This window comes from Trachurus japonicus, chromosome 21 (assembly GCF_045865225.1).
Source record: "Trachurus japonicus isolate A0001 chromosome 21, Traja_1.0".
Taxonomy (NCBI): domain Eukaryota; kingdom Metazoa; phylum Chordata; class Actinopteri; order Carangiformes; family Carangidae; genus Trachurus; species Trachurus japonicus.
The window spans coordinates 30,873,035-30,885,547 of record NC_140927.1 but is presented as its reverse complement, the minus strand read 5'-3'; the positions used below and the strand labels follow the sequence as shown (position 1 = coordinate 30,885,547).

Here is a 12,513-nt window from a genome sequence, read left to right as displayed (position 1 = left end):
TCTAAAAAACCTACATTAGGACACAGTACCACAGTGAATATGTATTTTCCTCCTGATAATGTATGCTGGATTTACACTGGTTTAATACAGTACCTAATGCTGGACTAATACTGGCCCTTCCCCCCACAGTCTCACATGGTGGAGACTAGAGGATGTAAAGGGACATAAGGGAGACCCCCCACTACGACCAGACCTTATAGGATTAACCATACACAGTGGATCATGGCCCTCCCTCTCTGTCTGGCCAGGTATCAGGCAAACAGCTAAAGCCACAACAACAAACAACGGCAACAATAAGAGGAAGCACGGTCGGCTGGTTGAGCCTAATGTTAAAGGGATAGTTCTACATTTTGGCAAATTCGCCTATTGCCATAATCCCTACAGGACCCTATAGGAGTAGGTTCATCCCCTGTCCCTCATCAAACTCGTCAAATACACAATCCAACAACTCCAAAATGCTCTGGTGGACAAGTTGTGACCTGCACATTCACCACGCTATGAAATAATCATGTAACATTACGAGACAGAGTTGTTTTAGAGGCTGCTGAGCGGAGGGATTTCAAAAGTGCAAGTAGTTCAGGGTATTTGCTTCATGTGTTGTAATATTACATAATTATATATGATCATTTGATAGCGTGGTGAATGTGCAGGTCACAACTTGTCCACGAGAGCGTTTTAGCATTGTTGAACTGTGTATTTGATGCATTTGATGAGGGACAGGGGACCTGTACCGTTCACCTCCATTGTGTTCACTGAGCAGCTCACGTCTCTGCCCCATGGATCTCAAAACAACATGCACCGATAAGTAAAGGTAATGAACCTACTGCTGTGACTATAGGGATTATGGTGAGAGGAGGATCAGACTAAATGTTGAACTATCCCTTTAACCATACACAAGAGGATCATGGACCTCCCTCTCTGGCCAGATATCAAGCAAACAGCTACAGCCACAACAATAACAACAAACAATGGCAACAATAAGAGGGTGCATGGCTGGCTGGTTGGGCCTAAAGTGAAAGTACACCCTAACAAACCAGTGTTCCCAGCTCATCCTACAACAAGCAACCCAGCAGCAGCAGCAGCCACATGTTGAAGACACACACATACACACACACACACACCGGGCAAAGAAGGCAGTTTAACATGGACGGCTGCTGTGTGTCCAGCAAGCACCGTGCAGTTATCCAAGTGGTTTAATGAACCACCCCTGCTACAAACACTGAACGCTTTTTTTTTCACCCTTCCTGCAAATGGTGATTAGCCTAGCCTAGCCACTGTTAGCTACCTAGCTAGCTATCAAAACGTTAGCTGGGGTATTTTCTTCCAATCCCCGCCATCTTGGGGCCAAATCAAGCAGCCAGTCATTATTATTTATGCATGCAACCTTTAAAAAAAAAAAAAAACACTACCACAGTGCCATGTGTTTGTTTCCCCCCTCTTATTTACTTATACTGTCAGCTACGTCATGTCGGAGCAGCGATGTGTGCGACGGAGAGAGGTAGAAAACCGCTGGACAGTTGGTTAGCTGCTACATTAGCCGCTACATGCTAACAGAGCTAGCTAGCTGACGCACAACACAAACTCAACTCTCGCTGGCCGTTAGCCGTTACCGGGAGACGATGAGGGGGGACGGTTGAGTGGGATACCAACGTTTATGTCAACCTTTTCTCTATTAAACATAAAAAAACATTTATTTATTTATGTATAACCTTTCAGGGGGCACACAATTGTTCGACTTTAAAGCAAGTGATACACAAACAATAGCAAGGTAGCAAGGTGTTAGGATGAGTTAATCCCACTGTCCCGTAGTTTATAACGGCTGCTGAAAAAAATCCAACGACTGTGTTGTGTCGAATACAAACAGCCGTCGGATACGATAATGTCGTGCAAAACCTCTCCATATGTGACATAATAATGTAAATATATGTGTGTGTAGCCTACGTACAATACCAAACAATCAGCACCGATGCTATTCTCTCTCAACCAACCGATAGCAGGGTGGAGATTTGTATCCTGCAATTTATTTTTACTCTTAACACAACGTTGTGTGAGTGTGTTACTATGGGCCTGTTACATTAATGTGTACCATTACCAGGCTGGCTTGTTTTTGCTTTTTGCTCTGCCTTTTTATTATGAGTCATTGCATGATGCATGATGGTGTTTGCAGTAACGATGATAATAATATCGTCCCTAACTGGAAAGGCTGCTTGCAATAATAGTCAGTCAGTGGTTCAGCTTGAAAGTTTTTTGTGGGAGGCTTGTGTGTGTGTATGCCACGGCAAGCCTGGCTGGTGGTGTCGTTGGGAGGAGGTCTGTACCACTTATTTCAGGTGGGATATGCAGTAATCATCAGAGGAGGAAGATAACGGGAGAGAGACGCGACTGTTTGACTGTGTTTTTTCCTGCTCCATACCTTTAACAGCAAGGCCTTCGTTCTGGCGCCATCTTCTTGAAGCCTATGAAATCCAAACAGTGAACTGCAAAGTAGAGGACAGAGAGAGACAAACACACACACACACAGGCGGTGGTTCCGTATTATTACTTGGTAGTGGTAACATAGTGGTGGTGGTGGTGGTGGGGAGGGGGGTATTGGTTATTTGATGTTTTTAAACTGCGAGAGGAAAATTTGAAATTGAAAAAAAAAAAAAAAAAGGGAAGCAAAACAGATCGTCGTCTAACCTGTCAATTCCGACCAGGCTCTCTTTCTCTTGCGCCGTTAGCTTCGGAAAGTCCTCTTCGATTTCAGTCGCTTTTCCCGACGCCATTTTCTCCTCGTCATTACCAGCAACGCCGAGAGTCCGGGCAGCAGCGGCAGCAGCAGCAGGGGCAGCGGCGGCGGCGGCGGCGGTGGTGGTGAGCGACACTCCGCACGATTTCATGGGAAAGAGACGGAGGAGATCAACGGGACCGAGCAACTCCGGCAAAAAACGCAATAACAACGAAAGTGTTGCACACCTATCCAGGACTAAAAAACGGGGCGTAGCGTAATATCTTGCCAAATCCTCAAGGAAATGATCCCTTCAAATTACCTTCTACACTCCTCATTGTACATCGAAACACAGCGTGTATTCCAGTGCAAATTTATGCATGAAGTTGATGTAAATGTTGGGATTTAGGAGTGAGTGTTATTTGATAATATCGCAAACTTCCCCAACCATCGGCTCAAAGTTGTTGTAATTGTGTCACAGAGGCAAACGCACGCCGCCGCCGCCACCGCCGTCGGGCACGCCCTCTGGCCGCCGCCGACCAATCAGCGGCCAGGGTCCGCGGCCACGTGACTGTCTCCAGCGCACACACGGACGAACACGCGCACGCACACGCCGAACGGGCTTCCAAGTCCCGCCTCAAGTCGCGCGATAGGTTGCTGGCGCTATATTATGATTACGTAACTGTATTCTAAGGCACGCCATTGGTCAAAATAGCCGTCACACTTTTCTATGAGGGGGGGCGGCTGTCAATGATGTTTGTTGCAACGTTGCACAAATACAGTAGTTTATCATAGATAGATAGATAGATAGATAGATAGATAGATAGATAGATAGATAGATAGATAGATAGATAGAACATTGATTTTATTTTATAAAATGTTGCCCTCAATTACAAAATTGACCATAGTACAATAGGCTGTCAGTAAAAGTGAGGGTATTTCTATACTTATACGACATATGCATCAATATGTCTGCTGAAAATAACAACAACAAAACACTGGTTCTCTGACTCTTCGCCACTGTCTCAGCTGCCTTTACAATTTATATAAAAATACAGTTATTTAACATGTGTGTGTGTGCGTACATGTTGACTAGTCATTTACACAAATGCCCACCCACCCTCTGATCCACCTTTACACAAATATACAAAAATAATAATAAGGAAGAACAACAAATGTAAAAGAAAGAGGGGGAAATCCAGGAGGTGATGTCAACGTTTACTAAACAACTATGTATTTTTGCACCACACGAGTTTATTGCAGATCACCTAACACTTGATATCATTCGCTCACTTTTAATTCAATTCAATAAAAGTTTATTTGTCCATCGGGGCAATTAAACGCACACAGGGCAGTTATGTATAGACCTTTTACAGTCTATGGTATAGACATATACAACTAAAATAAGATTCGAATAGAACCTCTATACTAACAGTAATAGTGATAACTTTATTTGCTGTACAGTGTACATGTATTGCAGCATGTCTGCTATACAAATTAACATGACATTATATAAACAATATTTATATTTATAAACTGCTGCACCTGTTCAATTGTTGTTCTCGTTGACACTGGTTCTTCTTATTATTATTATTATATCAATAATCATTATTGGTTTTATTATTTTTACTATTATTATGTCTACACACCTGCTCACCTTTTTAGTTTATTACACAAATGTCGGTTTGCTAAGTCCTCCCCCTCATGGTCGGCTCTTAAAAATGAGCTCTCTCTGTTTCAAAGATGTCTGAAAAAAATAGATAATGCCCAAGCTAAGAAACTGTATACACTTATGGAAATTCTTCAATTGTGATGAACCCCTTGTATCTTTTATTTGTATTTTATTTAATTTTTTTCCCCCTTTTGATTACTTCTTTTATTTATTTCATGTATTAATTTTTATAGAAAATATTTTTGATTTCCTATGTAATGCAGGAGGTGTGATTTTTCTTTCACTGTGATTTGATTTGCACATATGGACAGAAATGAGAAATTATTAAAAAAAACAAAACAAAAAAAACTTTTTAGTTTCTTTTTCTTTTTTTTTTTACTTTTTGTAATCCAATCTTTATTGATAACAGCATCAAAGCACAAGTGCAGTTATCAAACAATACAAATAATGAATCAGGAGCCAGGGGGGAGTTTTCAAATAAAGATATTAAATAATGAGCACAAATGAAAAGTTCTAGCAGCTTTTTTTGTCATGAGAGTCAGATATATATATTTTTGTGGAAACCACCTTTCCAGCATAGAGAGAAATCTGAGTCAATGTACCGGGACATTTTCAGTCCAGCATGTGACAGTAAAAGTTGTTGCTTTCTCTTTTACTTTTGACCGTTGAAATTATGCAAATGACGTCAGACGCGCAGGCAGCTGAGGACAGAAGCGACGTGCTCCAAAATGGCGAACCGCAAAAAGGGTAAGCAGGCCTACAAAACTAATTGCATCTCTGTCTAAAAACCGGTTCACGGACTGATTCTCTTCGCACGAATCATTCACCGGACGTGTTTGGTAACTTTTAGTCGTCTGACAGTTGTGTGTGTGTGAGTGTGTGTTAAGACAGCTCGCTGTGTCCAGACTTAGACGCAGCGTTTGTTGCTAACTTTTCCCTCTGTCCCTTTAGCTTCACTTGTCTGCAGCTAACTTACTGTCGGTCGGGCCTCTCAACTTTGACAACTTCCGATCACATACATACGACAGCGAAGTTATCGTTAGAAACCTCTGCTGTGTTTAAACTCTTTCTACAGTCATTATTTGGACTGATTGGCCATAAATATGTAGTTTTATGTCCAGTGACGATGCTGTGTTAAGTTTGTTAACAGTTGTCGCACTATGGCAGATAAACCTAATATGGTCGTATTGCCTTTTATAGACAAGTCTCCATCACTTCGGTCGGTGCTGTTGGATGTTGAATGGTTTTTGTTTTTCTGTGCATGTAAAAAATAGAAGTGGAGGAGGAGATTTACGACAAAGTGGTAGACCTGACAGAATATGCCAAACGCCAGAGATGGTGGAACCGCGTCTTCGGCAGCAACTCCGGCCCGGTGGCGGAGAAATACTCGGTGGCCACACAGATAGCCATAGGAGGAGCGAGTGGATGGTAGGTATTCTGACCCTCTAATGCATCATGCTGCCTTCAGGTGCCCCTCGTTAACTCCACTACTCTATTGTCTGTCTAGGAATATCATATAAGAAACACAGAAGCTTTTGGAATGACTCAGGAACAGCCCAGTGCTGATTAAGTAAATCAAATATGGCTCCTGTGACCTTGATTTGTCTACAGTGTCTGTCTCCTTGTGTCTCTCATGTGTCTTCTTGTTATGTAATGAAATGTATACAAAAACTCCCTATTCAATCTGTTTTGAAAACAAATCCCATGGTCTTTTTGTACACAGTTGCAGCAATGCAAACTTTATATTTTCAAATTTCAAATTTTATTAAGGGATAACCCCTTGAGGTGCATCATCTCGTCTTCCAGGGGGTCCTATACATCAAAACAATCAATACAATACAATACAATCACATATACACAACACAAAACATAGACTTAAAGTGTGCACAACAGCTCCCAAATCCCTCCCGCCCATCCCACCATACCCCATCAGCCCATAACCCCATCACAAGGGCAAAAAAAAGGTAAAAATACATGAAAATAAATAAAAAGAAAATAAAAACTAATAGCAACAGCTATTGGCATTATAAGAACAGGTGAAGTCATCTCAGATCAGCCTCCATATTACTCCATCTCCTTTCCATTTGTAGGTGTGCAGGGTATCTCTTCCAGAAGGTTGGAAAGGTTGCTGCTACAGCTGTAGGGGGAGGCCTTCTGCTGCTGCAGGTATTTTTGTGCATCATGAGGCATAAACACATGTTCAGAATAACAATACAAATATTTTTATCTATTCCTCATTTGTGTGTTTCCTTCCCCAGATAGCTAACAATAGTGGGTACATCCAAGTGGACTGGAAGAGAGTAGAGAAGGATGTCAACAAAGCGAAGAAGCAGTTAAAGAAGAGCACCCATCAGGCCGGCCCAGAGCTGAACACATTTGTTGAGAAGGTGAGACCTCAAAAAAATGTTTTGATTGTGATTTAAAAAACAGCTTTCAGTCTTGTATGAATATATTTTCTGTGTAGGCTGCTGCACAAATGACTGTTTTTCAAAGATGAATTCAGTGGTCCAGTACTTCAGTACTCGGTATCTTTTCTTTTCACATGGACAAAGCATATTAAAAACAAACATTTCTGCAAATATACCAGATTTATCCAAAAGGCCGGTTTCCGTCTGTTGTCCCTGGCCAGGTCTCATAAAGGCTCCCTAAAATGAAACAAAACATAACAGAAAATTGTGATGACAACAATATTCAGCTATCTAAAACAAAAAAAAAACTCATCAGTAAGCTACAACTCGTCAAAACTGGTTAAAACATAGACAACAATTGATGATAACATTGTTGAAACTGTCATACCACGAAAACAATGTCACAAGAGATACAAGAACAAGCAAGACAACACAAACATGACAACAGGTAGTTAAAATATATATTCAAAAGAGCTATTAAAACATGTGAGAGAGACGATAAGCCATGTGACACATTCACCTTGAAGCCTGGCGTCTATAGAAAATACATTTGAACGTGAGTTATCGACGTGGCATGGAGCTCAAACTGGTTTTCTGTCTTTTTCAGTCCACAGAGTTTGTGAAGAAAAACATTGTTGTCACAAGTGGATTCATCGGAGGGTTCCTGCTTGGCCTGGCGTCTTAGGGCCTGTCACAGAAGAAGCGTCTCTTTATTCTTTGATGTCATGAGCTGTAGGTAAAAAAAAAAAAAAAAAAGTATAAATCATTGCTGGATGGTTTTAAGTGTTTTGACAGCAGGAAACCTATTTCAGATTAGCTTGTGGCCATGTGTCTTGACATAAGCTGCACATCTACTTCGTCAATACTGTACCTCCATGTGACAAATATGAGCATGGGATGTCTTGGTTTGACCCGAATGGCCTTTGTAAACCACTCCATTTTCCAGGCCAAATACTGACACATATGATGCAAAATTAATTAAGTTTATCAGAGTGTTGTAATTTCTTTGTATTTATTTCTACCACACCAACATTGCACTAGACTGGGGGGGGAAAGGGTGAAATGAAATGTAATGAAAACGAAGCCAAACACAGTGCAGCCAAGTGCAAGCAGATATATAAATTCACCTTCTCACGGCAGATGGTGTCGCAAAGGAAAATTATCGATGCCAGTGAGTGTTGTAGTTTTCAATTCCAGACTTCATAATCAATCATGTTCAGGGTTAAAACTTGAATTTCATTCTGAAGTGCTGATGGATTGATGATGAGATTGTTATGCCTTTTTAGAGGTGCTCCATGTTTGATGGGTTATGTTAGCCTCCCCTGCATCTCTGTTTTTTAAATATATATTTTTGTTTAGCCATTATGTTGAGCTTTAGATTCTGAAGGCTGTGGTTTGTCTACTATGTATATGTTTGATGAGCTAAATAAAAAAAATATAAAAATAAATTGATTTATTCACATTTATTTTATTACAGAAATGATGTAAACATATCTTTACCACATTTTATGTGTTAACTAACTTAATTTTATTCTACTTTAATTCAGTGTCTCTGTGCCCATAATTAAAAACTAAATCCAAGTATATGTGGGTCAGTGACAAATAAGGGTTGGCAAGAAATTCAGAAATATCTTAACTGTTTCAAAAGCTTGCATCCGATTTGTGTAGATGTACATTTTGTATTCATGTTGGTTTTACGTCATTTGAAATGACATTGCCTTTTAAGGCTGAACTCCTTGAAAATGTAAAATTGTGTAACCACAAAATAATGATAAATATTACATTTTATATACACCTACAGTGGATTTAAGTGTACTTATAAAAAAGTATACTTTCTTCTGAAGACATGAAATTGAAATAGATTTTTTGTTGTATTTCTATATTTAAATTGTAATGCATTTCAGCAACACTGGGCAGGACATATACTAAAAACACATGTTTTTTTCTAAATAATGTGTAACAAATAATGTAAAATTTGTCAAGAAACATGGTGCTGCACTGCACTTCAAGATTTATTTTCCTGTATATAGTCAGATTTTTATGGGGAAAAAAATATACACCACTTGACATGGGTTGAATAACGTCACTGACCTATAATTTACAGATATGGTAGAAATACAGAAAGGCTCAGTTTTTATATAAATGTAATGTATTTAAACGGACAGGTTTCTGTGAGGCAGATTCACATTTACTGACCGTAGTTCACCTTCTGTTGGGAGCGTTGCTAGGAGACGACCACCTCAAACGGAACGCTTCCATGGCAACCGATAACTAGACAGTTTTCAGGCAGCAGAGTTGTAAGTTTTACTCGGAGAAATTACTCGACTTGTCATGGCCTTACCGTTTCTACCCGGGAATTCACCCAACAAACAGGTACGTTTTCTATTTTTTAATTTTATTTCCCACAAATTTCCTTTACTTACATGACTTTACCGTATGTATATCTTGAAGTTAGAGCTCCTGCTGTTAGCTGTCGCTGGCTGAGCTAACTGCTAACTAACTGACTGTAGCATCCTATGGAGCCTTGCTCATTAACATCAACAACAGACAATTTGAGAGATAGCTGTCCCTTTGATAAAGATAATAGTTAACCAGAGTTAACCTCGTAACCACCTTGTGTTAACGTTACAGCCACATGACAGTAGTTAAACCATAAAACAACCTGCAATCAGTGGTTTGTCTGTAGTGGAGATAACTCTGAGAGGTTCTTAGAAGTTTTTATGAGCTTCATAATACTGAAAGTAAATCAGCGTAAATGTGACTTAGTATAGTATTGTATTGTGTAATTCCGCTTAGACTTTGCAGGTGTCCAGACTGGCCCTAAATGGAGGCATTTCAGTGCAGTGTGAATGTTTCATCTACTTGCACATGTGCAACCAGTAAAGTTGCTGTTTTTGTTTTGTTTTGTTTTGTTTTTTAACACTCAAAAGAATCTGGAATCGGTCAATACAGTTGGCAGGCCAAGGTGTATGAGGATTATGAATGAAAAGGAAATGTGAATATTTGCTTTGCAAGTCGATTTTCACCCCCAAATTTTCTGTTTGTGCTCCTAAAGTTTTAAGCTAGGGGCCCACTGCATGTGCTGCCTAACTGCACTGCTGTGACTACTTGTTGCTTGGTTTAACTATGTGTCTATTTTTATTGATTCTATTAGGTTACCATATTTATTTATAATAATAATCATAATTATAATAATGATTATTATTAAAGGGTCAATTTTTACATGTTATTATCCTGTTCCCTGCTGAACCCGAGTAAAGTGTATAAAACATTACTCAGGTTCAGCAGTAGTGTTAGTCTAGGTTCTTCATGTTTTTAACATGAACACGGCCCAGTTATTTTTATACAGCCAGCAGTCTCATAATGTCAGATGAGGAAGCTAAACACCCATATAAATACCTTCCTTAAAAACTCATGGCAGGACAAACAAAATAATTTTTTTAACTCCAAATATATAAAATCAACACAAATTTTGTAGTTAACAATGCTTGTTTGAGACGGTGAGTAACAAATAGCAAGACTGCACAAAACAGCACTGCCATCTAACTTTAAATGATGCTATATTACTTACTGTACATTGTTGTGTGTTATGATGATCTTCACTCAGGTGAAATATAGAGCATCATTCTCATCACAGTAAAGATTTACAGATGTTTTCTCTCCTCTGTTCCACAGCTGGGGAAGGAGAGATTCCACAAGTCCCAACACTTTGACTATACCAATGGAGTCGCTGTGATGGTGGGATCTGAGAAGCCAGGCATTGGAGGAGAGCTTTTACCTGGCCAGAGGATGAAATCCAGATACTCCATCTACCCTAAAGGACAAGGCCATGATGTGCCCTTGTGGGTCGCCTTTGACAAACAGGTGACATGTCTTGAAATGGATCAGTGGTTATAAAACACTGTCACCTGGAATGGACTGAGCAAACACTTTGTTTACGATGTGCTGTGTGACATGTCCGACTGATTGAATTAGGTTGTATTTTACCAACCCTACCCTAACAGCTGATGATAACCCTAGCCTAATTTAATTATAATGAATCAATCAATCAGACTTTATTTATAGAGCACTTTTCATACAAATGAAATGTAGCTCAAAGTGCTTTACACCATAAAAGCAGACAAAACAAAGCAAAAATAAAACCCAGAGTCACACAACTACACACACACACAAACTCATTTATAGAGCTTGAAAGAAGGCAACTGAAGCGCTATCTTACTCTCAACAATTTGCCATGAGGAAACACCAGAGACTGGATAAAAAACCAAATAAATAAAAGGAACTAAAAGTTAGCATAAGTGCAAGGACAAATAGTAAAACCTTTAAGTAAAATCTAACCAAAAGCCAGGCGAAAAAGGTGTGTCCTAAGTTTGTTCTTAAAAATGTCCACCTCTACAGCTGCCCTCAGGTCTTCAGAAAGGCTGAGTGAACAGGGGACTTTGTTCATCCTCTCCCTCTTCTTCCCTCCAGGCGTTGTGTTTTGATGCCTACTTCCAGGAAGCCGTGCCTCAGGCTCAGGCTGAGACGTACCGAATCAGAAAGTGTCAGATCCACTTCTTCCCAGAGGACGACACCATACAGGTCGTAGAGCCGGAGTTCAAGAACAGCGGCATCCCTCAAGGTGAGAAAACAGGAAATGTTTCGTGAAAGCAAAAATGTTGTATTGTTCTTTCTCTTTTTCCTGCATTCAAGATTCCAGCTGACCAAAGTTAATAGAGAATCCACTTCACATCCACTGGACATGATAACTGTTCTAATACCTGTCACCGCTGCTGTGCTGTTTTTCTTTGTGGCAGGAACATTCATCCGTCGACAGCGCATCCACCTGCCTGCCCCAAACGATGGCCAGTTCTACAGCGTCCTCCATTTCAACATCAACCAACAGATGGTGCTGTACTCGCGCACGTTCACTCTGACCGACTGTGACTCCTTCACAAGGAACTTCCTCACAAAGCTCGGGGTGCGTCTGAACGAGCCCACGACCGTACCCGACGACCCCTACAGCAGCCTCCGGGAGCAGGTACACACAAACCCACGTCTCTGTCCTCTTAAGACGTCGTCACAGCAGAGTCAAGGGCTTCATATAACACAACAGTAAGAAGGCAAATATTATAAATGATGATAATCACAACAGGAAGGAATGAATGTGAGGAGAAAAACCTTTTCAACTGATTTCATTTCATTAACTGAAACAAATGAAGTTGTTGTCAGATAGTTTGTTTATTTAATTTCTGCTCATATTTTATCTATAATTAAAGGGATAGTCCACCCAAAATTTAAATTTCACTCATTATCTACTCACCCTCATGTGGACTAAGGGCTGGGAGAAGTTTCAGAGTCCTCCGTGCCTTCTCTGAGTTACAGGGGGTCTCGGCGTAGCAGTGCATGTCCATATGACGGTTGCAAATGGATACCAACTGTCTTCGTAACAAAAAGACACACCAAAAAACATCCAAATAACCTCCATGCTGCTCGTATGTAATGTCCGTCTTGTATTGAAGCCCCGAAATGCAGAATTGTTCTGAAAAAAATTAAATAAGTCTATATTTCAAGCTTGTTTGTAGCGGAAGCTTCTCGAATCTCCTGGTTCGTCCAAATTAGACGAACCGGGAAGAGGAGCTTCCGCTACAAACAAGCTTGAAAAATAGACTTATTTTTTGGGACAATTTTGCATTTCGGTGCTTCAATACAAGATGGACATTACATACGAGCAGCATGGAGGTATT

The 12,513-nt window shown here is 40.2% G+C and overlaps 3 protein-coding genes across 4 annotated transcripts in view; 2 read left to right on the top strand and 1 right to left on the bottom strand.

Annotated features, from left to right (window-relative positions):
- kdm6a (lysine (K)-specific demethylase 6A) overlaps window positions 1-3,184 on the bottom strand; it is a 73,565-nt gene extending 70,381 nt beyond the window's left edge. The window contains exons 1-2 of the mRNA XM_085766069.1: window positions 2,680-3,184; window positions 2,414-2,477 (exon numbers count right to left, since the gene is read on the bottom strand). Coding sequence (XP_085622195.1) covers window positions 2,414-2,477; window positions 2,680-2,879 — 264 coding nt within the window. The 5' untranslated portion in view covers window positions 2,880-3,184. The remainder of the gene's footprint in view (window positions 1-2,413; window positions 2,478-2,679) is intronic.
- efhc2 (EF-hand domain (C-terminal) containing 2) overlaps window positions 2,256-12,513 on the top strand; it is a 28,163-nt gene continuing 17,905 nt past the window's right edge. The window contains exons 1-4 of one of the 2 annotated variants that reach the window (XM_085766088.1): window positions 2,256-2,330; window positions 10,463-10,651; window positions 11,258-11,408; window positions 11,584-11,807. In XM_085766088.1, coding sequence (XP_085622214.1) covers window positions 2,271-2,330; window positions 10,463-10,651; window positions 11,258-11,408; window positions 11,584-11,807 — 624 coding nt within the window. In that variant the 5' untranslated portion in view covers window positions 2,256-2,270. Of the gene's footprint in view, window positions 2,331-9,010; window positions 9,161-10,462; window positions 10,652-11,257; window positions 11,409-11,583; window positions 11,808-12,513 lie in introns of those variants that run through there. The other variant, XM_085766089.1, reaches the window with a different exon arrangement.
- Window positions 5,083-7,834, top strand: fundc1 (FUN14 domain containing 1). Its single transcript, XM_085765173.1, has 5 exons — window positions 5,083-5,126; window positions 5,654-5,807; window positions 6,470-6,545; window positions 6,638-6,766; window positions 7,395-7,834. Exons 1-5 carry the CDS (start codon window positions 5,108-5,110, stop codon window positions 7,470-7,472), a joined length of 456 nt encoding a protein of 151 aa, XP_085621299.1. The 5' UTR covers window positions 5,083-5,107; the 3' UTR covers window positions 7,473-7,834.

Excerpts from the sequence above, each read along its gene's own strand:
- fundc1 (XM_085765173.1), top strand. Across the intron at positions 5,808-6,469 it reads ATAGGAGGAGCGAGTGGATG|GTGTGCAGGGTATCTCTTCC; the intron begins GTAGGTATTCTG and ends TTCCATTTGTAG. Across the intron at positions 6,767-7,394 it reads TGAACACATTTGTTGAGAAG|TCCACAGAGTTTGTGAAGAA; the intron begins GTGAGACCTCAA and ends TGTCTTTTTCAG.